The sequence below is a fragment of the Lycium ferocissimum genome, chromosome 5 (assembly GCF_029784015.1).
Source record: "Lycium ferocissimum isolate CSIRO_LF1 chromosome 5, AGI_CSIRO_Lferr_CH_V1, whole genome shotgun sequence".
Classification (NCBI taxonomy): domain Eukaryota; kingdom Viridiplantae; phylum Streptophyta; class Magnoliopsida; order Solanales; family Solanaceae; genus Lycium; species Lycium ferocissimum.
In genome coordinates this window covers 35,203,515-35,230,172 of record NC_081346.1, presented here as the reverse complement: position 1 = coordinate 35,230,172, position 26,658 = coordinate 35,203,515, and the positions used below count along the sequence as shown (strand labels likewise).

At 38.4% G+C, this 26,658-nt stretch overlaps 3 protein-coding genes across 10 annotated transcripts; all 3 read left to right on the top strand.

Annotated features, from left to right (window-relative positions):
- The first annotated feature begins 6,547 nt into the window (after nucleotides 1-6,547).
- On the top strand, nucleotides 6,548-8,629 carry LOC132056777 (uncharacterized). 2 transcript variants are annotated; one of them, XM_059449126.1, is made up of 4 exons: nucleotides 6,548-6,753; nucleotides 7,247-7,466; nucleotides 7,725-7,775; nucleotides 8,399-8,629. In XM_059449126.1, the coding sequence occupies exons 2-4, from the start codon at nucleotides 7,332-7,334 to the stop codon at nucleotides 8,624-8,626; spliced, it is 414 nt and encodes a 137-aa protein (XP_059305109.1). In that variant the 5' UTR covers nucleotides 6,548-6,753; nucleotides 7,247-7,331; the 3' UTR covers nucleotides 8,627-8,629. The 2 variants fall into 2 exon arrangements, with proteins under 2 accessions (XP_059305109.1, XP_059305108.1); XM_059449125.1 differs by lacking the exon at nucleotides 6,548-6,753 and having other exon boundaries at nucleotides 6,818-7,466.
- Nucleotides 8,630-8,860: 231 nt separating this feature from the next.
- On the top strand, nucleotides 8,861-16,757 carry LOC132056775 (uncharacterized). Of its 7 annotated transcripts, none has more exons than XM_059449117.1 (4): nucleotides 8,861-9,141; nucleotides 9,344-9,448; nucleotides 10,537-10,577; nucleotides 13,504-16,757. In XM_059449117.1, the coding sequence occupies exon 4, from the start codon at nucleotides 15,951-15,953 to the stop codon at nucleotides 16,614-16,616; it is 666 nt and encodes a 221-aa protein (XP_059305100.1). In that variant the 5' UTR covers nucleotides 8,861-9,141; nucleotides 9,344-9,448; nucleotides 10,537-10,577; nucleotides 13,504-15,950; the 3' UTR covers nucleotides 16,617-16,757. The 7 variants fall into 7 exon arrangements, with proteins under 7 accessions (XP_059305100.1, XP_059305103.1, XP_059305101.1 ...); XM_059449120.1 differs by having other exon boundaries at nucleotides 10,268-10,577; XM_059449118.1 differs by having other exon boundaries at nucleotides 8,861-9,253.
- A 42-nt stretch (nucleotides 16,758-16,799) lies between these two features.
- On the top strand, nucleotides 16,800-21,803 carry LOC132056776 (uncharacterized). The gene is made up of 2 exons (XM_059449124.1): nucleotides 16,800-21,024; nucleotides 21,116-21,803. Exons 1-2 carry the CDS (start codon nucleotides 20,411-20,413, stop codon nucleotides 21,132-21,134), a joined length of 633 nt encoding a protein of 210 aa, XP_059305107.1. The 5' UTR covers nucleotides 16,800-20,410; the 3' UTR covers nucleotides 21,135-21,803.
- Nucleotides 21,804-26,658: the final 4,855 nt, after the last annotated feature.

Here is a 26,658-nt window from a genome sequence, read left to right as displayed (position 1 = left end):
GAATTGTGAAAGAAATGTCTACATATCCTAGAACTTGCAAGGAAGAGACCCGATTACCCCAAGACATTCATAAGTAACGTCATAACACGTATTATATGTAAATTGTGTACGCCACCTCATTTGACTCGAGGTGGGCCCACTGTTCCCGGATTTTCTTTAGTGCCTTGTTTATTAACGATAAGTGTTGTTACTACTTTAATGAGAATACTTCTATGACAATAATGATAACGACGATGTAAAGGAAGAACAAGGCTATGGTAAGTATGACAAGAAGGATTCCATGACTAAGAACCTTAAGTCAAGAGTCTAGCGAGTGCATGAAAATGTTAAACTAGTTCTTGATCTTTAATTCTATTCCTTAGTTATGAAACTATATTCTAAAAATTTCAACGCACAAATTAACATATATATGTGATGTCCATGGTTCCACTCCCCGTTTTCTTTTAATGCTATATTCCGCGGATAGTCTCGCCTTGTAAATGTTCCTTTAAAGTGAGGCACCGTAAAGTCGATGGTGGGGCAAACCCAATGGTGGGGCAAACCCAATGGCGGGGCCAACCTCAAAGAAGAACGCTGAGTCCCAAAATGGGAGATGAGCGTAAGGCTTGTCCTAGGCAAATCCCGCATTGGTCTAGGCTAATCCCGCATGGTTCAGGCTAATCCCGCATCGGCTAAAGTTACCCCGGACTCGGGAGGCCCGGACGCGGGCTAATGCTGTTATGTGCTTCAGACAGAGTATGTGCGTATATTAAGGGAAAGATAATCATGCGTGCTATCCGGCCAAGGGGCCCTTACATATACAGGTTACTCTCTTATCTTTTTATATATGATCTATGACCTCATAGTGTTGCATTTCTTACTTTACGTTCTTGATGATGTTTTCATGCCTTACATACTCGGTACACTATTTGTACTGACGCCCCTTCTTGTGGGCGCTGCGTTTCATGCCGCGCAGGTCAGCAGACAGCCGGATCTGATCCCTAGGGGTTCCTCAGCAGCATCTTTGCAGCGCTCCAGTTGTTTCGGAGCCCCGGTTCCTTGGTACTACTTTTGTGTGTATATATTCGGGCACGGCAGTACCCGGCCCTTCCTATGTATATATGTGTACTATGTTAGAGGCTCGTAGACAGATATGTATAGTAGCTATATGTACTCCTGTTTGTCCCCGTCACTGTATAGCATAATCGCAAAGCTTATTAGCCTATGTTCGTAATTGTGCTATTTATGTTAATGATAGTTAAAAAAAAAAAAAAAAAAAAAAAAAAAAAACGGTGTAGTTCATACGTGCAGTAAGAGTCAACGGGTTCGCCCGGCTCTGAATATGGGGTCGGGTGCCCATCACACCCTAGTAAGATCGGGGTGTGACAAAGTGGTATCAGAGCAGGCGGTCCTAGGGTTTGTCTACGAGCCGTGTCCAGTAGAGTCCTGTTTATGAGTGTGTAGCGCGCCACACTTATAGACGAGGAGGTCGCAGGCATTTAGGAAATATGACCTTCTTTGTATTCTAGATCGTGCGAAGAGCTATGCTATCAGGATTCCATATTCCTTCCTAATCCTGCGTTATGGTTTCAGTAATGCCGGTGACGAGGAAAGCTACAGCGGCCCAGAAGGGCAAGACGGTGGCTGGGAAAAGAGTTGAACGGGAGCCACCAGTGGAAGTAGAAGAAGGCGAGTCTCATAACGAGGCTCCTTCTCAGACTTTTCATGCTCCCCCCATGCCAGCAGAGCAAGGAGGAGTTCCAGCTCCAGCCCCCGCCCCTCCAGTTCCACCGCCAGCAGCCCCGGGCCAGCAGATGGCGGAGGCCATCCAATTATTGACCCAGTTGGTTGCCGCACTGGTTCAGCGACAAGATGTAGACCTGGGAGACAGGGCGGTGAGCGCGAGGGCCCGTGATTTTATCACCCTGAAACCTCCGGAGTTCTATGGGTCGAAACCAGAGGAAGACCCGCAAGATTTCATAGATCAAATGTTGAGGACACTAAGGATAATGCACGCTTCGGATACAGAATCAGTGGAATTGGCTTCATACAGGCTGCGGGATGTAGCGGTCTTGTGGTATAATAGCTGGATAATTTCAAGGGGAGCAAATGCCCCTCCCCCGGTGTGGCAGAGTTCACCGAGGCATTTTTACGACATTTCCTACCGCGCAGGTTCGACGAGCTCGAGCCGATATGTTTCGAATCTTAAACAGGGAAATATGAGCGCCCGAGAATACAGTCTTCGTTTTAACTCCTTGGCCAGGTATGCCCCAGCCATGGTGGCGATATGGGGAGATCATGTACATCGGTTCGTGAGTGGGTTGGGGCCACACTTAATTAAGGAATGCTTGATGGCTTCACTCCCGGGATGGGATGACCATCGCTCGTATCCGTGCCCATGCCCGGTAACCCGGAGGAGCGGCGGGCAGTCACAGAAAAGTGAATGTGATTCTGATAGAGGGCGCAGTAAAAAGGCTAGGTCTTCTGGGGCTGGCAGTGAGTATAAAAGGGGGCAGAGGCAGCAATATTCCAGACAGGGCCAAAGCTCGAGAGTTTCGGGTCCTCCGTCGGGAGGAGCTCCCCGTCAGACGAAGTCATCAATTCCACGATGCAGCCAGTGTAGGAAATTTCACCCGGGTCCGTGCCGTCACGGCTCGAATGCTTGTTATGCATGCGGACAAATTGGGCATAAGATGCGTGAGTGTCTATCGATGGGTGGTAGTGGTAGGGGCCAGCCCGCAGGGATCAAGGGCCGGTTCATTTTCATCCGTGCGCCCTCCTAGACGGACTTCCTGGCCCCCGCGGCCGTGGCCGGGAAGAGGAGGGCACCCAGTTCAGCCGATCCTCCGCACCGCATATATGCCCTGACAGGATGGCAGGATCCTGAACTTTCTCTAGATGCGGCCACAGGTACACGATCTGTATCTTCTTATATATATATATATATGTAATAATTGATTCGGACTCTACTCCATCGCGTACTGTCTCTTGTAGTACTGAGTGTGTTAGAAATTTGAGATCCAGATGAAAAGTAGCCGTATACATAGGGAAAAGGTGAATAATAGTGGTTATGGAGGTTAAAATGGTAATTAAAAGAAAAGGACGCGTTACGAGGGCATTCCGGAAATTGTCAAGACACCAATCCGCCCCGATGACGTGATAAAGGTAGTCCGGAAGAGTGGAGGCGAAATATTAGCGTTAAGATACTAAATTGCATTAGAGCCTCGAAGTTAAGCGTGCCAGGGTGAGAGCAATTTCAGGATGGGTGACCCCCTGGGAAATATGTTGAAAGTTTCATAAATAAGGGATTAAGAGACGAATGTGTAATCAGGTAGCCTAGAGTAAAGAAGAGCGTGTAGAGTGGTTAGAAACCCCATAAAAGTCGCGTAGGCCGAGACGGACTAGATTAGCAGAAGGGGAAGACATGTTGGACCTAAAGTGGATATGTTGAGCGATATGTGAGATATCTACGAAGGAGACCTCCCCGAAGTATTATAATGCACCATGAGGTCAGTTTAACATTCGAGGACGAATGTTCTAAAGGGGGAGGATGTTATATCCCGCATTTTATGCAATCGGATAATTCAAGACAATCGCGGGAGGACAACAAGCAAGGCCTTATTTTGTTTTGCTTGGCATATGAGTTGCTTATGAAGAATTTAGAAGCGGAATTATTAAGAGAGTCTAAGGGTAAAATGGTAATTTTACAAGTGTTCAAGAAAAAAAATTCTCGGAAAGTTCCAAGTTGGTCGTGTGGCATGTGTAGCATATGTCCACATTTCTATTAATTAGTGGGGGCTAATTACAAGTTATGGGGACATGTGGACTAAATCTTACAAAGGAAGACACTAGGTCTTCTTTATTTATTTTAAGAAAATCCAAGAAAATGGATGAATTTTCTAGAGAGGGAAGAAAGGAGGCATGTGAATAAATTGAGGGACTATTTATAAATATGAAAAATTGGTGGAAGACTTATATATTTATACATAGGGAGTCATCTTTATTATTAAAAGTCTCTAGAAATTTCAAGAGGGAAGAGAACAAGAAAAAGAAAGAAAAAAAAAGAGGCCATTCGGCCTTGTGGAAGGGAAAGAAACCGAAGGAGAAAAAAAAAGAAGAAGAGAAGAGAGAGTTCCCAACTTGTTTTTCATAGCCAAATAATTCTTTGAAGGGTGATTAGCAAGGTGAAGTGGTTTTGGAGCAAGAAAACTTATGTTCTTGCAAGCTACAAAAATATAGCTAAGTGAAGAGTTGAAGCAAGAAGGTAAAAATTCATCTTTTCTTATATGTTATGGATGTTGTGTATGATGTAGTGTGTAAAATGAGTGAAATTTATGGAGAGCAAGAGTATAAGGGAGAGGCCGTGCATGTGTGTGTGTGTGTGTGTGTAGAAATTATGTGCTAAATTACTTCATTTAATGTTTGGTTGTTGTTGTAAATGTTATGTTAGTAATGGAAGTTGAATGATTTTGGAGAAGTTGTGTATGTATGCTATTGGCCGTGTAGTTGTGGTATGGAATAGAGGAAAATGAGTCAATTTTATTTGGAAGAATGGATTGATGATGTGTGTGGATTCTATATTGCGAATAAAAAGCTTAATGATCCTAGAGAAATTATAGTAGTTGGAGGCTTATGGTTGAAGTTTATGAGAATTGAATATTATGTTTTTACATGAATGAAAGACAAAGATATTAATATGGTGTTGTTGGAATATGTATTATAAGATTATTATTGTTTTCATTGGAGTTGGAAGGTTTTTGAAGAAAGTAGCATATTGATTGAGTTGTTGAAATGTAACTTGAATTGAATATGGAGATTGTTAGTATGGTTGTTGTTATTGTGTTGTTGGTTTGGCCGGGTTGAATTCCGGATTGTCGTTGGTTGAAATTGGCCAAGTCGGACTTGGTGGGATGGAGTATTTCTAGGGGGAAGTCTCCGAAATTTCGGTAGCCAAGTGTCATTTTAAGATTTCAAATTTAAAGGCACTAATCATATTTGGTAAACATGACCAATTTGTAGATTTTGGCGGATTTGCGGCTTGAAGTTGGAATAGCAAAGGAGCGGAAAGAGGTATGTAAGGTTTCCCTTCCTTTCTTGGCATGTCTTAGATGTATAGGCTTGATTTCGCGCCTCGGGGACTTTCCTAACTCTAGAAATCCGCGATGAAAATAGTTACTATTCATTCAAAGAAGATTGAATCAAGAGTGCATGAATTGTGAAAGAAATGTCTACATATCCTAGAACTTGCAAGGAAGAGACCCGATTACCCCAAGACATTCATAAGTAACGTCATAACACGTATTATATGTAAATTGTGTACGCCACCTCATTTGACTCGAGGTGGGCCCACGTTCCCGGATTTTCTTTAGTGCCTTGTTTATTAACGATAAGTGTTGTTACTACTTTAATGAGAATACTTCTATGACAATAATGATAACGACGATGTAAAGGAAGAACAAGGCTATGGTAAGTATGACAAGAAGGATTCCATGACTAAGAACCTTAAGTCAAGAGTCTAGCGAGTGCATGAAAATGTTAAACTAGTTCTTGATCTTTAATTCTATTCCTTAGTTATGAAACTATATTCTAAAAATTTCAACGCACAAATTAACACATATATGATGTCCATGGTTCCACTTTGTTTTCTTTTAATGCTATATTCCGCGGATAGTCTCGCCTTGTAAATGTTCCTTTAAAGTGAGGCACCGTAGAGTCGATGGTGGGGCAAACCCAATGGTGGGGCAAACCCAATGGCGGGGCCAACCTCAGCAAGAACGCTGAGTCCCAAAATGGGAGATGAGCGTAAGGCTTGTCCTAGGCAAATCCCGCATTGGTCTAGGCTAATCCCGCATTGGTTCGAGCTAATCCCGCATCGGCTAAAGTTACCCCGGACTCGGGAGGCCCGGACGCGGGCTAATCGTCGTTATGTGCTTCGGACGTAGTATGTGCGTATATTAAGGGAAAGATAATCATGCGTGCTATCCGGCCAAGGGGCCCTTACATATACTGAGTTACTCTCTTATCTTTTTATATATGATCTATGACCTCATAGTGTTGCATTTCTTACTTTACGTTCTTGATGATGTTTTCATGCCTTACATACTCGGTACACTATTTGTACCGACGCCCCTTCTGTGGGCGCGTTTCATGCCGCGTGAGTCACAGACAACGGATCTGATCCCTAGGGGTTCCTCAGCAGCATCTTTGCAGCGCTCCAGTTGTTTCGGAGCCCCGGTTCCTTGGTACTACTTTTGTGTGTACATATTCGGGCACGACAGTACCCGGCCCTTCCTATGTATATATGTGTACTATGTTAGAGGCTCGTAGACAGATATGTATAGTAGCTATATGTACTCCTGTTTGTCCCCGTCACTGTATAGCATAATCGCAAAGCTTATTAGCCTATGTTCGTAATTGTGCTATTTATGTTAATGATAGTTAAAAAAAAAAAAAAAAAAAAAAAAACGGTGTAGTTCATACGTGCGCAAGAAGAGTCAACGGGTTCGCCCGGCTCTGAATATGGGGTCGGGTGCCCATCACACCCTAGTAAGATCGGGGTGTGACAATTTCTCTATTTATCGAGGATTGCGATAGTTTGCATTAGTTTTTATGTACTTTTGAGTATCTAGAAAAGCTACTTATAAGGATTTAGGGTTTTCTTGCCTGATATTACTCCGAATTAGATATATTGTTTGCTAATTTGTTGATTCGTATTGGTTTAGATCTTACTGCAATCATGGTCAAGAAGAGAATCAAAACGAGTTGGTGGTCGATGTAAGTTCGTTTCCTTTGTTTGTGTTTCTCTTTAGAGTATTACCGTTTGGAAGTTTCGATTTGCTTATATCTCGTTGCATCATCTCTTGGTAATGCATCTTTGTATTGGCGTGGTCCGGCTCTGGGAATGATAATTCCTGTGTTTAGGTCCCTACTAATTGTATGTAACGCTGTTTGAATTATTCCACATTATTTCCACCAGTACTTTTAACTTTTGATAATGCCAACTGCTGCATCTTAACCTGCTTCTTCCCCTTGTTAGTTTGCCATTTGTGTAAGTCTTTAACATTGCTAAAATAGGAGAGGCAGTATATGAATGAAGAATAGGCATTGGACAAGAGATGTATGCCTCCGGTGTAATTATGATAAGGTTTTAAACATTACTTTCAATCCTAGGTGCTAACTTGATGTTTTTGCTTTTATATTCTGCATTTTCACTGAGATACCAATACTTTTATGGTGAGGTTTATGATAAATTAGTGTCATCGAGCAGCTGATGTGACAAAAAATAGAGAAGGTGCAGGGCATTGCACATCCAGTAAGGAACATGAATCACTTTTTCAAGATAAAGTAGAACCATGTCCACTAAGTTGTTCTATCTTCTATGTGGAGAGTTCAAACAATTGAATACAGAGGAGACTGAAGCTTGCTCGAGGCTTTTGAGTATGCGTCCTTTTGTTACAGAAAATTCGAAGCTCTTATATGTTCTTAAGGTACCCCGACCTAACTTCTAAATTCTTGTCAAACTTTAGGTTTCCCAATATATTTGGTTCTTTGTGGTTCTACCTTACATGTGGAACCAGTTCCTATATAGTTAAAATTGGTATTGCATTTAAGATGAAAATAAATTATCATATACTCTTGCGAAACAGTTTTCCTTTTTACCATGCGTGCTTCAATTTGCAGATATGCAGTTTATCAACTATAGCCAAAGGATAACACATTCTCTTTTATCTACTTAATTTGTGCAGGGTGAAGTTGAGTGGTGTAAAACGTGGACCAGAATTATCCATGGCAGACAAGTAAGTCTACAGAACACGCGTGAAATCCGTTGATATTTATGAATACGGGCGATTGATGTACTTATTTTTAAAAAAAAGGATATGTGTTGATATATCTACTTTTATTTACCAGCCATACATACGTGTATATGCTGCCTTCTAAGCCCTACACAATGAAAGGTTTGAGTTGAAAATGTAAAGATAAAACTTCGTTAACTCGTATAATCCTTAAGGATCATAACACGACAAAGTGTAGAAACCATGTGTGCATCGTTTGTTTTCCAAGTTGTGCCACCATATCTAGGAAGCAAGATCCTTTGACTGTGGAGATTAAGCTAAATATACATACACTTGCTAACTGATCATTGTGAAGATCGAACATCTCCTTTCTTTCTAGATGGACGGAGAAGCATGGAAGATGGTTTTTTTCTTTTCGATTTTATTTGCAGAGTGATCTATAGAGTGTATAGGTGTATTTGTTGGTCGTTGACCAACTTATCTCCCCTATTTTGCCAATGCTTATTCTACATGCATAATCTGTATAAATTCGAAGTTCAGAAATGTGTGAAGGGTCCTTTTCCAGATCTCTTTAAGGCCTTGTTTATTTGAAATATCACATAGGGTAAAATGTTTGAACTTTGCAGATACAAACACTGGTGATTGCTATACTTGCTACTGTGGTGGGGAGCCAAGCCATCATCACTGGAACCTTTTCACAACTCTCTTTACACTTCTGTCCTAAAACAAAATTACTTATTGGATCTGTTCGGTTATATATACTAACTAGAATGTCTTCAATTCTGGAACTTTTGTCCAGTTGGTATACAATTTCTGCCCAATTTATTTTAAGAATATGTTGTTGTTGTTACTAATTACATTGACCCCTTGCATAGTATACTTGCATTCTAATACAGTGAACTTCGACTTCAATATGGTATTACCGAATACCGTACCGAACCGAAGTTAGATTTACCGATTACCGAATTACCGAACCGAAGTTTGAAAGTTCGGTATTTGGTATATACTTTGAATTACCGATTACCGAATTACCGAACCCGAACTTTGAAAATACCGAACCGAATACCGAACGCCCAGCCCTAGAAATGCCTGCTAAAAAGGAAATAAAATTCAAACCAAGGGTAGTTTAGTCTTTTAGGTTAGGTGATTGTACCTGTCTTTTAATCAGAACCGCCACGTTACGGTCTAATCCATCTTCTCGGTGCTTCTTCTGTAGTCTGAAAACCTACTTTTTACTCTTGGAGCTCTAAGCGGCAAAGTTTTCTCTTGAGCTAACTCTTCCCAACAACGTGCTATCTTTCTCCCACTCTTATTAAATCCAATTGCATTAGACTCAACCCCCATTTCGATATGTCGCAATTTTTACAAGGTACTGTTTTCTTTTCCTTCCATTTCTGGGTTTTGCTGTTTCTGGTTCTAATATCTATGGGTCATTGCCTTCAATTTATGGGTCGTTGCCTTCAATTTACTTATAGTTGCATGTGTGTAGTTTTTCTTTCATACCCTCCATAACTATTAATTTCAATAGAAGTAAAAATTGTATTTTATCTATCCTTTAATTTGATTTGCAGGAACGAAATAGTCTTGTTTCGCATCCACATATGTTTGATTTTGCGTGTTGGGTTTCCATGAAATTTTGATGATTTTGTGGTTTTGATTTGTGGGTCTACTCAGAGGTATGTTTTATTCATCAACCTCAAAGTTACTCTATTTTTTTTTACTTAATTGTTGGGTTTTCATGAATTGGGTTATTTTGGGCTTCTGACTGGTGGTTAACTTATTTAAGATAATTTGATTCATCACCCTCAAATATCCTTTTCTTTCTTTGATTTTATGTTAAGTTTCCACAAAAAAATGGTGAATTAAGAAATACTCATCCTACGTCCAAACTTCAATTACGAGCAAGGTAACAGCATTGATTCTTCTTAAGCATTCTTATTCTAATTCTTTCACTTTAATCTTTTGTTATTTTAGTTGTATTGGTGATTAACTGATCATTATTTTCCAGTTTCTTCCTTCATCACTTCTTTATGACTCCCGAGCCAAGTAAATCTTAGACTAATTTGTCAAAGGGGTAAACAGACCTTGGATTTTCAGACCGCCGATCGAAAAATTTTGATGTGAAAATTCACAAGGGCTAATACTGAGATTCGCAAGTTGCTATTGATAAGTCAACAACTCTTACCTAAAGTAAGAATGTTGCATTTATAATCGAAAAAACAGAGGAAACAAATTAATTTGGCAGAAAGAAACACTAAATATAATAAAGAAAGCTACCATATGTGCTCCATTGAAAGCCTACATTCAATATTTGTTAGATTACTCATTTATGTTAACAAGGGATTCAACTATATAGAAAGGCAGAAACAATACATAGAAAACTAATCTATCGACTTCTTCCTCAGGAAAAATAAAACATCTATTTAGATATGGATTTTTGCTTCAAATCGATGTTCCATAGTCTTTTTAAATATATTCTTACTACTTTCTCATAGGTGTAGAATGACGGCTCTTGGTGCTAGCAGCGAACAGAGCTAATGAACGCACAGTTTCTCTTTTGGACCATCCTAGAATAATGTAGTCAATTTACTTCATATTGACATATGAAATACATCATAAAAAAGTTAATCATGTCAGACAATTGAAGAAACAAATGGTTTTTTTTCAATTTATGCTTTTGGTGCTACGATATTTTACATGTGCAACACATCATCACAAATTGGGATGATGATTGTATGACATAGCTTTTTATGTCTTTTTTCAGTTGGATAAGCATTTAGCTAGAAATCCTGATAGCTAGACAAGGTATAATCTCTTGACTGTCTCTCATGTATTACTGATGGAAGTGTTTATGCATGTTTGTTATCACCTTGGTAATGCAACAACTCGACCGTGGGATTTGTACACGGAAGTGCAATGTAACATCTGCTACAACACGGTTGATGATAGTCTCCTGCTGTTGTGCGACCTTTGTGACACTGCTTATCATAACTTATGTTGTTGGCCTTGGTATTATGTAGTTGTGGTATCGGTACCGTGTCACGACCCAACCGGAGGGCCATGATGGGCACCCGGTGCTAACCCACCCGGGTACCTCTTATAGTACTCTCATATTCACATCTAGGTGAGCCACATGGCTTACTCATAATTTATATGCATTAATAGTGCTAATCTCATTGGGCAACAACACATCTATATCATCATCAATAACAATGCCCATATCCATATACACAAGCCGACGAGGCTATCAAAATGATACACAAAATATAAACCGACAAGGCTAAGGACATCTAATCATATACAACTATCTACGAGCCTCTAAGAAGAGTAGAGTATGTCACATCATATAGGTGGGACAGGACCCCTCCATGCCCATAGGTATGTACACAAAAGAATAATACCAAAAGTTGTAGCTCCGGATGAAATGGAGCTCCTCTATGCAGTCCCTGAATAAGATATCTATGGATCAAGCCTGTCTCCTTGTCCACTTGCGGGCATGACGCAGTGTCCACAAACAAAAGGACATTAGTACGAATAATGTACTGAGTATGTAAAGCATAATCAACATCATAACAGGAGCATAAGAGACAGCATAAGAAATAGCATAAGATGGGAGAATCTGGAGATAGTAGCCATCATCGTAATTACTTACTTGTCTTTCATAGGGACCTTTCATTTCTAGTACGTGCTTGTGTACATACATATATACATATACAAATATCCATATCCGTATCCATATTCGTATCCGTATTTATATACATATTCGCATTCATAGCATACCTCGACCACGAAGGTTTGGTGGTTTCATATACCCGGCCATGACAAGGCTCCTGTCGTACATACTGCCCTACCAAGGCTCGGTGTTATCCGTACCCAACTGCAGTGGTGTGCGCAATAGGTATCATACCCGGCCATATAAGCTCGGTGTTACATAATAGTCATACATACTTAAATCCGTATACATAGGAGTTCATGAGTATCATCGTCATTATTGACATCATCATTTTCGTTATATCTGTCCTTAGAGGATCAACTATCATATAAAAGAGGCAATAGAATCGTGAGCGTTTCGAGAATCGTAAGCTTTGGTAATCTTAGAGATAGAGTCATTTGGAAGACATTATGGAACTCATGAAAGGATACATATAGCAAGGGAACCATGCCTTAATGAAAGAAGGGTTAGCCTTACATACCTCGTTGTCTTCTTAACTACTTAACGTTCCCCGTTGAAGCTTGAATAATCTACATTTAGAAGGATTCATATCATGGTTAAGCCTTAATGATACTCTTTAATTCAAACTAGGATAATTCATGTTCTAATGAAAATTGGGCAGCATTTCCCCTATTTTGTCAACTTCCACTATATCACAAAACAACTCCCAACAACCACAATAATATCCACAATATCATAATCAAGTATTCACATTCGACTTAGCCTTCAAAATTCATCCTTATGTTTAACTTATGCTAGCAACTTCATACTCATTTTAGCACATTTTCATAATAATGCTTCCTCATCACCATTATTACCTTCCATAGCAAGATTATATCCATATCATACTAAGAATTATAACTCAAGTTAGCTTACTACTCAAAACCATCATAAAAACTACATTTAGAACTCATCTTCTACTTTCTCCTTCTACCCAAGTTGTTCAATAACTAAACATTCTTGATAACATGTAATAAGTATGAAAACTAACCTTTTTATCTCATAAGAATGAGCTTTGGAGCAAGCTATCAACTTATATGAAAACCCTAGCTTCAATATCCAAAGAATTCTTGGAGTCTAATAACCCTAGCAAGGCTTCTAACACATGGGTATCTTGATTCTTGCCTCTTGATATTTAATCTCCCTTGGATTTTGACTTGGATTAGTTTATGGAGTTGAAGAGAGGGTTTTTGGAGAGCCTTTGGATCTGATTTGGTGAATGAAATGTCCAAATGAAGTGAGTAAATTATATAAAGCGGAACTTAAAATCCCGTCGGGCAATTCTGCGCTCAATTTGACGGGCCATCAAAATTCCTACGGACGGTCAAAATGGTCCGTAGAACTGCCCAGCCAAATATGGATCACTGTGACCATTTTACGCTAGGCTGGTGCAGTTTGACAGGCCACAGAATTTTCTGCGGGGCGTCAAAATTCCTGCGGCCCGTCAAATGGTCCGCAGAAATTTTCTGCTCAGACAGTCTGTCGTAAAACACCCATAACTTTTTACTCAAACATCACATTGATGAACGGTTTGTTGCGTTGGAAACTAGACTCGATGAATTTCAATTTCGACAAAATAAACACTTTCTAGGAGATATGCCTCCCCCAATCTGGACCAAAATCCTCGTCTCGAAAATTTTGCAAAGTTTTACCAAAGTTCCCACAAACTCCATTCCTTTATTTGTTTGTTCTTAAATCCTTCCATAGCTCATTTCATGGGCTTAAACCCCCATAACCATAATATGGGAACATGTAATCTCATATAGCCTAAGGTAACTCCCGTTTCCACGATTAGGACAACTAACGCCTCACGAATCTCAACGGACAAAACTACGAGGTGTAACATACCGTCAAGCTTAATTTTATGTTTTCAAACTGCAAATCAATGGCAAAGAAGAATAAAAAAGAAGGTTTCCTTAGATACCTTCTCAAATAATGAATATGAATTAATTTTGGAGTTAGGACATGCCTTGTTTATAATGTTTAAATTCTTATGCCAGTAACACCCTCATTTTGCAGTGTCTTGACTTAATTGTTGTTACGGGACTAAACTTGGAGGATGTTTTCCGAGGAGTAGTCACATGTACTTTAGAATGAGGAACCGAGTTTTAAGAATCATAGTCACCTAGACTTCTTTCAGCTTTTACTTCCAAATTTATGTAAAACAAACTTAAAGACTTCAACGTGGAAGTTGTAGAGAAATTGAATTTGTTGTTGTTGTTTGTATGCTAGAGGTAGTGGAGTTCCCGTAACTTTTAACTTGATTGGCTCTAGAGTTAAGTGTGGTGAATGAATATATATACAATTCCTCAAACATGCGTTTGTAGGCTGGGAAAAGATTTGCATTACTGTTTTTGTGCAGTTATATACCTTTTATAACATCCACAAACATTGTTCTTGCTCCTAAAACTTCAGTTTGATACTTTTTTATAGCATCCTGAAACATTGTTTTAACTCCTCCACAAACATTGTTCTTGCTCCTAAAACTTCAGTTTTATACCTTTTTATAGCATCCTGAAACATTGTTTTAAACTCCATCATTAACCTCAATGATTTCATTTGTATCATTGGGCCCGTGCTCAAACACCATCTAGTATTAATATAGTCTTTGGAGCGAGTTTGGGACCAAGAAAGTAATTTAAACTTTCTCAATAATTTTAAAAATAAAATAACATCAACAACAACATTAATTATGTGATTTAAGGAGTAATCCAAAACTGGGGTTGAACATGTTATTTGCACATTTTTCGATCATTATTTTGCAAGGAGAAAGCAAAATGCCTCTCTCATTAACTACATCTATCAAAATACCAATAGTAAAACTGAGTTATTACTCCATAAAAATGATCAATCTTTTGTACTTACGTCTTACCCTCAAATTTCACATAATCGTGGAAGTTGAATAGCGCATATTTTGATATATCCACAACAGGATACAAAATGGATAAGGAAAAATGTTCTTCAATACATTGAGTTGGAAATAACTCGAAGAGAAATTTAGCTTGTCGCTTGAAAATTCAAAGTCTAAACCAAAAAAAATGACATTAGAAGAGACAAAAACACAATGACATTAAAAGAGAAGTAAACACAATAGTGAAGCAATATGATACTACATGACAAAATAAAACTATAATAATTTGTTGTATATAGACTCAAGATATTGTAAAATAAGCACGAAAAAAAAAGCAGTTAAAAACGCTCTCAACGTAAACCCTAGTTCCATGCAAAACCCTAATTTTTAAATCTTAGCCGCCAGCAATATGGCCGTCGTGGCCACTGGTCATCATCCTGTGGCTGGCCGGACCCTACTGACTACTCCTACACCTACTACAACCATGAAAGACTACCATAATGAACCTACAATACCTAAGATGGATTATAGACATGTACTTCAACCAGAAAACCCTAATCCCATGCAAAACGTTACGGCGAAAATCTCTATTAAAAGGGTGGAATATCACAATGGTGTTCATGTATTGCGATGAACTGAGAGGGAGGTGGATCAGATGGAGCAATTGGAAGAGTTGAAGCATGCAGTCGTTGGTAAATTTTCATATGGATGGCCATCATTGGAGGAACTAAGAACTATCATCCCTGCTCAATGTGGGAGAGGGAAGGGCACAATTGGATTGTTTCGTGATAGACATGTGCTTATTAGACTTTCGACAAAGGAGGACTTTGTTACTCTTTGTTCTAAAGGTGTGTAGTACTTACAATCTAGAGATGGATATTCGTACCAAATGAGACCTTTGATACATGATTCTAAGTTTAAAGTTGATCAAGAAACATCAAAGGTTATATCTTGGATCTCTTTCCATACTTGTTGCCTACTTTCTTTGTTAAGGAAGCATTATTTTCACTTGCATCTGCTGTTGGTATACCTCTTTATGTGGATCTTGCCACTATTAATCGTATAATACCAAGTTGTGCAACAGTTAAAGTGCTTATGGACTTCGGCACCTCTACCGATTATGTTAATACGGAAATTGAAGATGAGGATTCTAAGGAGGTTCGAGTTGAAAAAGTGAAGATACACTATGATTATCTTCCAAAATATTGTAAAGAATGTAAGTTACAAGGCATAATGAGGTTGAATGCAGGAGACTTCATCCTGAATTGGCGCGTTGTTTGATGACGAAAAGGAGAAGTTTGATGAGCATGTAGTGAATGAGCCTGAGAAAGTGAAAAATGATTCAGTAGAGAAAGGTAAGGCTATTGTGATTGATGATGTGAAACATGATGAGATAGCAACAGGCAAATTACTTAATGCACGACCTCAAAGGAATTATTTTTATCAGAATAGGAGGAGATTTAATGCTAGGAGATTAGCTAGTGGGAAATCACTTGGAGATCCTGGGAATTGGAATGTTATTAAAGATAATAGGGATTTCCCTAGTGCCAAGCAGAATAACTCAGAGTCAAAGGTGTTACAGATCAGCCCAACTGAGATTAAGGATACAAATGTGATGGTCCAAAACAAGTTTGAAGTGCTACAAGATCAGAATAATGGTGATGATATTCATGTAGAATTAGTGGATAACAATGTAGATGAATACCAGGAGCAGGAGTTGATTATCTCTGAAGATCAAAGAAGACAAGGTGGTCAGAATCAAAATTTGTTGTTAATGAAGGATGATTCAGAGAAGAAATCAAATGTTAAAGTGCAGAACAATTTGGAGGATTCACAAGATCAAATGGTATCAATTGATAATGGTAATGTTGCAGAGGTGGAACTTATCAGTGTTGAAGGGCATGAAGATATAGTCAACTCTTTTCAGGAGTTGGTTAAGGGGCAAGCCTTGCAAACTGATGATTTGGAGGCTCAGCCAAAAATTGTTACTGATACTTTGAAAGTGATGGATGATCATGCTGGTACAACTCAGTGTGAACTAAATGGGATAGAGCAGGTTGAGGTGTTGGATAAAGAAGAGGATGTTGTCATTGGATCAGATTTGATTCCTGATAACAAGATTGTAGATAGCATAAAAGAATGCTTAGCTAATATCTCTATACCTGATAACAAGGCTGAGAAGGATAGCAAAGTGGAATCTATTTTGGAGAAGGAACAAGCTACTCATGTATTATCAGCAAATGTTAGCATGAATAATGACAATGGTGGTGATATGAGCTGAAAGGTTGATGCAGATAATCAAAGGGGGACAAGTGAGATTTCTAATGTGGATGATGTAGACAATACTAGTAGTAACTTGCAGTTAGTTGGTTGTTATCCTGAGAGAGGTGCAAATGCAGAAGAAAGGAATTTAGCTTTGACTATTATTTCGCTGGCCATGAGGATGCTCACCTCCGAAAGTGTTGATAGAAGGCTTTCCCCTATAAAGCATTGCATGATGTTGTTTCACATAATATACATGATGAGAAAGAAAACTTGACTATGGTCAATAATAAGAAAGAAGATGCTGATGGTGCTGCTATTGATATGAATCTTTATGAGATATATGCATAGTGGATTATCTCCAAAAACACAAGGCAAAGGGTCAATAAAAGGAAGAAAGCAAAATTCTTCTTATGTTCCACAAATAATGAGGTACTTAACAAGGAATAACTCTAAGAAATCTGTTAAATAATTGTTAAATCTTTATTTTGGAACATAAGATCAGTGAATTCTCAACAAGCATTTCATAAAGTCCAAATGTTAAATAGGCATAATAAGTTCTTTTTGGTGGCTCTGATGGTACCTTTTCAGCATCAGAGACAGATTCAGAAATATAGAAGGAGACTGGGAATGCCTTATGCTAATTTCAACTGTAATGGTAAAATTTGGTTTTTTGTTCAACATAATGTAGATGTTGAGGTTCTTTTGGATACTGAACAATCCATTATTGTAAAGCTGAAGTTTCAAGAATTGAATAGAGACATGGTGGTTATAATGGTCTATGCTAAATGTTCAGAAGTGGAGAGATTGCAATTATGGGATAGTTTATACTTCTTGGCTAGTAACATGATATCTCCTTGGCTGATTGGTGGAGATTTCAATGTTATATTGAATGAAGAAGAAAAAATAGGAGGTTGACTAGTATTTCCACAAGAATATGAAGATTTTGCCTTTTGTCTGAATTCTTGTGAGTTGCATGAGATGTCTTTTAAAGGGAGTCCTCTCAGTTGGTGGAATGGTAGGGCTGCTAATGACTGCATTTTCAAGAGGTTGGATAGGATTGTGCATAATGATTCATTCCAGAATTGGTTTGGACATCTTGAAGTGGGGCATTTGTCAAGGACTGGTTCTGATCATGCACCATTACTTTTATCTTGTGGAGATCAAGTGGAGAATTTTATCAAACCATTCCAATTTATTAAATTCTGGGTGGAGCATGATACTTTTCTTGATTTTATTAAGCAGCAATGGGAAGCAGACTTATCTGATGATGTTTTTCTTTCCTTTAAGCTCAAAAGGAAGAAACTGAAAGTTGCTTTACGTAAATGGAATAAGGTTACTTTTGGTGATATATTTATGCAACTAGTGATCAGAGAAGATATAGTGAAGATTAAAGAGCAGTTGTTTGAGGAGAACCCTTCTGAAGAAAATAGAATGGTGATGCAAAAAGCTCAAGCTGAACTTAAACTGTATCTTCACTATGAGGAAGAATTCTGGAGGCAAAAGCGGGATGGATCAATTTCTCCGCGGTGATAAAAATACAAGATTTTTCCATAGTCTGGTAAAAGGAAGAAGGAAAAGAATCCAGATCAAGAGGATTCAAGATGCTGATGGAACTTGGTTAGAGGATGCTGATAGAGTTACTGGTGAAGCTGTTAACTTTTTTCATAAGCAATTTACTCATGAGGAGGTTAGTGAAGATTCTCAATTCTTAATCATATTCTCGAACCGATTAGAGAGGAGGATAATATGTTACTTGTTGAACAACCTACTACAAAGGAAGTACTGAATGCGTTGTTTGAATTAAATGGAGATAGTACTTGTGGCCCTGATGGCTTTTCTGGGATCTTTTATGAGAAGTGTTGGGATCAAGGCTGATGTATTTAGTGTTGTTAAAGCTTTCTTTGATGGTCAGACTCTTCCCAAGGCAATCACTCACACTAATCTAGTATTGCTACCAAAGAAGAATGTTGTTGAGTCTTTCTCTGATATGAGTCTTTCTCTGATATGAGACCTATAAGTCTTAGCAACTTTATTAATAAGGTCATAGCTAGAATCGTTCATGATAGATTGGACAGATTACTTACAAGGGTGATATCTCCAAATCAATCAGGTTTTGTCAAGGGCAGGAATATTATTGAAAATGTATTATTGACACAAGAGATTGTAACTGACATAAGGAAGAGAGGAAAACTAGCAAATGTAGTGATTAAGTTGGATATGACAAAAGCATATGACAGGGTCTCATGGTTATATCTCTGCAAGGTGATAAAGAAGATAGGATTTTCTGGAAATTTCATTGATCTTATATGGAGACTGTTGGCAAATAATTGGTACTCTGTGCTTTTAAATGGTCAGGCACATTGTTTCTTTCACTCTACCAGAGGTGTCAAGCAGGGTGATCCACTCTCTCCTGCTCTTTTCATCATAGTCACTTGAAGTTCTTTCAAGAGACTTAAACTCTTTGTTTGATCAGCCTGGTTTTGTTGGTTATGGGATGCCAAAGCGGAGTGCTGAGTTGAATCATCTGGCATATGCAGATGATACAATCATCTTTTTAGCTGCAGACAACTACTCTTTACAGATAATCATGGATACTCTTCAAGAATATGAAAAGATATTTGGACAGCTGATAAACAAGAGGAAAAGTTCTTTTTATATGTTCAGTAAAGTTTGAAATGAGCTGAGTCAACAAGTTGAAGCAGTAACAGGATTTGTGAGAGGGCAATTTCCTTTTACATATCTTAGAGTACCAATTAATCATGCCAGGAAAAGGAAAGTGGACTATACTGAATTATTGAAGAAAGTCAAAGACAAGTTGCAAACTTGGAAAGGAAAGTTTCTGTCTTATGGTGGAAAAGCAATTTTGATCACAAGTGTTCTTCAAATTATTCCAATTCATGTTCTATCAGCTATAAGGCCTCCTAAATGTGTTATAAAAGAACTACACAAGATCTTTGCAAAGTTCTTTTGGAATAATAAGGAGGAAGGAAGAAGCAGACACTGGTCATCTTGGCTTAACATGTGCTTTCCCAAAAATGAAAGAGGATTGGAATTCAGGTCTATTTATGACATGTCCAAAGCCTTATGTGCTAAACTTTGGTGGAAGGTCAGAACCACTAGTTCACTTTGGGCTAATTTCATATGGAACAAATACTGTAAGAAGCAAATTCCTCAGGTGGTTCAATGGAAAGGAGGCTCACAAGTTTGGAAGATGATGTTGGAAGCAAGGGAAAGTATTGAGCAGGAAATCTAGTGGGAGCCAAAGATTGGAAGTTCAAACATCTAGGTTGATAATTGGACTAAGTTAGGTGCTCTCAACTATGTGGTTCCCCAGACCTGGCATATCAATGATCATACTGAAGATGTTTCTGAGCTTATTTCAAATGGAAGATGGGATATTAACAAACTCATACAGCTGTTTCCTAAAGATAAAGTGCAGCATATAACACAGGAAATAGATATTAAATATGCATCAAATGAATGGGACAGATCTTAGTGGATGATGACAAGTACAGGAAGGTTTACAGTAAGTAGTGCATCGGAGCTGTAAAGACAAAAAGCTAATGTAACAGTGCCATTTCAGAATATGTGGATTAAAGGTGTGCCTTTTAAAATTTCATTCTTCTTGTGGAGATTGTGGAAGTTTAAAGTGTCAATTGATGAAATGGTGGCAAGGATTGGCATTCCTATAGTTTCAAAGTGTTGTTCTTTGCTATCTTTGCTCAAAATGAGACTATTAACCATCTGTTTTTGTGTGGAGATTTTGCTACCAAAGTATAGAGAGTCTTTAATGCAGGGGCTGGATTGAGCATGAATTGTATTCAGGTGAAACATGCTATTAGAAATTGGTGGGAAGCAAAATGCCATTACAAATTGAAGATGATATACAAAGCAGTTCCTGCTTTCATTGTATCGCAAATATGGAAGTGGAGAAACAATAAGCTACATGATGGTAATATGAATCTGAATAGAGTGATATATGAAATAAATATGAACATTTACATGTTATGTAAAGTTCAGTTTCCTGGGCTGAATATTCCATCTAGATGGCATCAGATTACTCCGTTTTTTGAAGGGTATAAGCCAACTATTAGCTGCAGAGTTATTAAATGGATGAGACCTGCGTCTGGAGTCTACAAGTGTAATACTGATGGAGCTGCTAATGGAAATCCAGGACCAAGTTCTGTTGCATTTTGCATTAGAAATGAAAATGGTGATTTGGTGTATGCAGCTGCTAAAACTCTAGTTGATAGCTCAAATATAGTTGCTGAGGCTGAGGCTATTAGAATGGGATTGATGTATTGTGTGGATAAGCAACTCTTTCCATTGACTATAGAGACTGATTCCATGACCATAAAGATGATTATCAATGCTGAATGGAAGATCCCTTGGAGCATTTCAATGTTGGTGGATGATATCAAAAGGTGATGGAAGATCAAGAGTGAGGCGTGGTGCATATACATAGAGAAGGAAATGGACTTTACTTTTTAACTAACTTTGTTTTTTATTTTGCAGGTACAGTTCAGTTTCATAAGTTTCAAGAGCTACCAAGTCAAGCTAAGAAGATTCTGAATTTGGAAAAAATAGGAATTCCTAACTTGAGAGTAAGAACTATACAAGACAAAGCACCAGATTGAAGTCCACGATTCCAGAAGTATAAGCCATTGCTAAGTACAAAATTTCAACAGAATATGAGCTATTGCAGCATATGTATTAGGGTGGTATTAGTGTGCTTTTCATGCTCATTCCTTAATATAAATGTTGTGATGTTCATGATATACGTAGCAGAATGTACTGGTTATGGATCAAGCAAGATAGTGGCTTGGTTTTCATGCAAAAGGTGATATATACAGCAATATACAACTACTTTCAAGCTTGCCTGAAGAATGATTCATATGACTTGATACTTTCCACCTGTGAGACTTTGAAGGTGTGATAGAAGTTATCAAGCCAAGGCTCTTGGATTCTAGTTGGTGAAAATCTGTTGATGTCTACTTCTGCTGGCCATATTCCACTAGATTTTCCTTTGTTTTCTGTTATTTTCTTTATTTGGATCAATCTTGTTGGATTGATCCTTATTTTCTGTTCTTTGTTTTTAGCTAGATCAATCTCCTCTGGATTGATGTGTACATATTTTCTTTATCAATAAAATTCCACCTTAATGGTGGCCTTTACTCAAAAAAAAAAAATTGTAAATAGCAAAACAACTGAAAAATAGTCATCTCAAATTGTAGTGATGAAATTATGATACAAAATATCACTATTAGTATCCTATAAAATATTAATACGTCAACGCGAAAACAAATAAAAGAAAGGGTATATGAAAAGCGCCGAGATAACCACAACAAAAAGGAGGCACCTGATGAGAGACAAAAAATATTTCTCCATGACGCAAATAGCTAAAGATATTTGAAGTAGTGGCTCCTCCTCCATGATTAATTCTGGAAAAGTAAATATCATAAAAGAGTTCATAAATAAATACTATAAATGTAGATAATACAGGAGAAGATGAAATGTTGAACAGCTGTATAAGGAGTTTTTTAGGAGTTAGTGGTCTTTAGAGGTGGGGAGAGGGAAAGTTAATTGACTTTATGAAAAAATTTAATACAAATTAATCAAATTAATTATAAGGAAAGGAAAAAGATTAACAAAAAATTTAGAGATTAAACATCCAAAAAAAAAAGATAAAATGAGTTTCTTGGTGTCTATAAATAAATTTATATGTATCATTTTTCTAAATATGAAAAGTCCTCCACTGGCCATTTCCATAATTGCTTAAATTTGCACTCAAACGGTTTGCTAATTTTCTTTTCCCTCTTTCTCATGAAGTCTTAATTGTTGTTCAAAAAGAACCATGACTACATATCATGAAACACTATTTCACTGCAGTACTATTCTTTTCATCATATATTTGTATTCATTGGGGTAGGTCTGGCGTAACTGACAAGACTGTCTAATATTGCTTTTAAGACGGCAAAAATACTCGAAGAATAGAGGAAGAGTACAATGGTTCTGTTATACAAGAACAAATGTGACATTCAGAGTTGCAACAACTATAGGGGTACAAGCTGATAAGCATCACAATGAAAGTGCGAGAGAGGGTGGTGGAGTTGCGAGTGAGGAATGGCGTGTCTATTTCCGAGAACCAGTTCTGATTCATGCCAGAGCACTCAACTACAAAATTCATCGATCTTATTAGGAGACTGGTGGAGCAATACAGGGAGAGGAAGGAGGATCTCTACGTTCATCGACCTAGAAAAGGCATATGACAAAAGTCCTAATGAAAGTTCTATGGAGATGCTTGGAGGTTAAAGGTGTACCAGTGGCGTATACGAGGGCTATCAAGGATATGTATGATGGACGAAGAACCGGGTAAAGGCAGTGAAAGGAGACTCGGAGCACCTTTCAGTTGTGATGGGGTTGCATCAGGGAATAGCTCTTAGCTCGTTTTTATTTGTCTTGGTGATGGATGAACTGACGCAAAAAATTCAAGGTGACGTGTCATGGTGTATGTTATCTCTGGACGACATAATTTTGATTGAAGAGACCCGCAGCGGAGTTAATGCTAAGCTGGAGGTTTGGAGACAGACCTTGGAGTCCAAAGGGTTCAAGTTGAGCAGAACCAAGATAGAATGCTTGAAGTGCAAGTTCAGTGACGTAGCGCATGAGGAAGGCGTGGAAGTGAGGCTTGAGACACAAATCATCTAAAAGTGAAGAAGTTTTAAATATCTTGGGTCCATTATCCATGGAAATTAGGAGATTAACGTTGATTTCGTACACTGTATTGGGGCAGGGTGGATGAAATGGAAGCTCGCCTCCAGAGTCTTATATGAAAAGAAGTTGCAACAGAAACTTAAAGGCAAGTTCTACAGAGTGGTGGTTTATCACGACCCAACTCGTGAGTCATGTGGGCACCCACACTATGTCCCCGATAGGCGAACCATTCCCTTATAACACATCGTTAAATCAAGAATTACGAAAGTAAGAGCAGAAGTAACCAAATCACAGTAGTATATATAATAATGTAAGTGTGGAAGAAAGAAAATACTACAACCCCAAGGATTTAATCTGAAACTCGTACAAGAGCTACTAACACTAATACAATGTCTGAATACCAGAGCAAGTCTCATAAATATAAGACGATAACTGTCTGAGAATCAAGTATACAAATACAAAGGAAAGGACATCCGGCTGCAGGATATGGTAGTGGCTCACCCTGAATCTCCAGCAAGAAGGCCTCGGAATTACTCGTGAGGTCAGGAAGTAGAACCATCGACGAACTCTGCACTCAAGAAAAGTGCAACAAGAGAGTATGAGTACAAGCACACATACTCATAGGTATCATAGGCTGACAACGATTAGTTCACGCACATAATAGACAGAAATTAACAGGTAGAACAGATAAGCAATCAACTACAATCATGAAAAATGTTCAGCATATATAAGATCAGATGAAGTGTATGAAATTCGAAGTAAACAGTCACGAATAGATGAATGAATGTAGATGCAATGCAATGCACTGGCCAACTTTCCATATCTGTACACATATGCTAAGGGCAGTGCCTCAAAGCCATGACTTATGGGGGACCTGCGAAGTCCATTTACCCTTATTCCTGCAAATGACCTCAGACACAAGCACTCTCTCGCTCAGGTAAATGACCTCGGATCACGAGCACTCATCTCGCTCTTGTAAAGACCTAGGATCACGAGCTCTCATCTCTCTTTTACGCTCTCCGACAAAGACTTCGGAGGATACACTTTCTCACTTATCATCATTACCAATCTTAATCACATCAAATCAACCATATGAACTATGGAATGCATGTCATGCAGGATATCAACCTCAATCAACAAAACATATCGTAATCTCAACAGTTACTTGCCATGAATTGCATATCAAGACTTAATTCGTCAACATTATCCTTCCTTTCCATGAGATAAGTGAGATATCAAGAGACAAGATGAATATAATCAGTTCCATGTATGACAAACTTGGTGACAAGCCCACATAACAACATCCATACCAAACCAGTGGATTTATCACCACAACTATGCCCGAAGGCCTATCATACTTTCCCCATCAACAATTACTATCTACATATGTTTCTCTAACCAGAGTCTATACATAAGTAGGTCATAACCTACCTTGGTGCATAACAGGTGCCATGAACTATTTCACTCGAGCTTTCTCCTTCTGGATCGCCTCAGAACGGTCAAAGCCTATCAAATTTTTACTCCACATTAGATTACGAATCTACGGAGATCCATATCGAAATACTTCTAAAAGACTCGAAAATGACCTTAGAAAATGATCCCGAGCCCACATGGGCAAATCAGAAATTTAGCTTACCATACTAAATAGTCACAATCTCAAGTTTTAAGCAATTCAAAACCAAAATGAGCTTTAATTTCATCAATGATCAAAAAACCCCAATTTTGAAAAAAACCCTCAATTCCCATAACAAAATTCTTGAATAAAAAGGGAGATTCAAGCTTAAAGACTAGTTTCCCATTGATTAAATGATTAGAATCTAAGCAATTTCTCAACAAAACCCATATTAGATTGACGTAGGTTCAAAAATTTTACTTAGGGTTCATAACCCAAAACCCCCAACTAAACATATGATTTCTAACAATGAAATTCCTAATTAATAGATGATATAAACAAAAAATAACGGTGGGAAACTTACCCAACAGAAGATTCTCCAAAAAAACTCCACAAAATCGTCTACCCAAGCTTTCTAGGTCAAAGTTTGTTAATTAATATGTCACGACCCAAACTAAAAGGCCATGACGGGCACCCGGGCTCTACCTGCCGAGCACCACTAACATACCATTCTACTATGATCATAAACAAGATAGAAATATGCTAAGCCGTATAAGAAATATACTAAGAAGGAATGAGTCCAAAAAGGTATGTTGTACAACTATGCTGGACAAAACCGTACAATAAAGTATAGACCGAAGGGCCACACCAAGTCTAACCATACCATGACTATCTACAAGCCTCTACCGGAACATCTGACATAAAGAAGTCGAGACAGGGCCCCGACATACCCATATATACACAAAAGAATGACATACCAAAACATGACAACAACTCCATAACAAGAGGAGTGCTCCGACGTCAGCTGAGCGGCAACTTACTGGGCCGGATCACCAATCTGTCTATCTGCACCTGCGGGCATGAAACTCAGCGCCCCCAGAAAAAGGGACGTCAGTATGGACAAAGTACCGAGTATGTAAGGCATGAGAGTGATAAGAAAGGGACATAAGAGAAACATAGGATTTAATGAATGCAACATGTATGTCTGACCTGCCTCTGTGGACCAATGATGTACAAAAATACTGTGCATGCATCCATGAGGTCATACATACATATATAAATCATGTCAAGCCTCTGTGGGCATCCCATCGTATCGTATCGGCCTCTGTGGGCATCATCATCGTTATCATCATATGACCAGCTGATCAGGTGGTAGTGCGTATATAACGCCGTCACCTTCCCCATACCCTATACATATATGTATAATACATAATATACGTGTATATAACGCATGAGGGATCACAAGTCTGTATATTCATATATATAAATGAAATGCAATGCAAAACATAACAAGAGTACAAGTAACTCTAGAGATCATACTAATCTGAAGGAAGACTTTCTGAAGATACATTATGGAACATGAATCAAATGGATCATCCCTAACTCTAAGAATAGAACCATTATGGATGAATGTTACGTGTACATCTTGTTCATAAGGATCATGCCAAAAAAAAAAATAGGAAGGGGACAGCCTTAACATACCTCAAGTCGTCCAAGAAATTCGACAACAAGCTTATCACCACTAGAGTGCCACTCCTATAACCAAGAATACATATACGACTTCGATGGCGCTTGTTTATCATCTATATTAATGATAACTTGATTCCAAAGTGAAATAGACAGCCTTTAGCCTATTTCTTATTCATTACCACAAAGTCCACAACTAACAATTTACACAACAACTCCATATGATCTCCTTCAACCTCATATTCTCATATTTAAAGATATACCA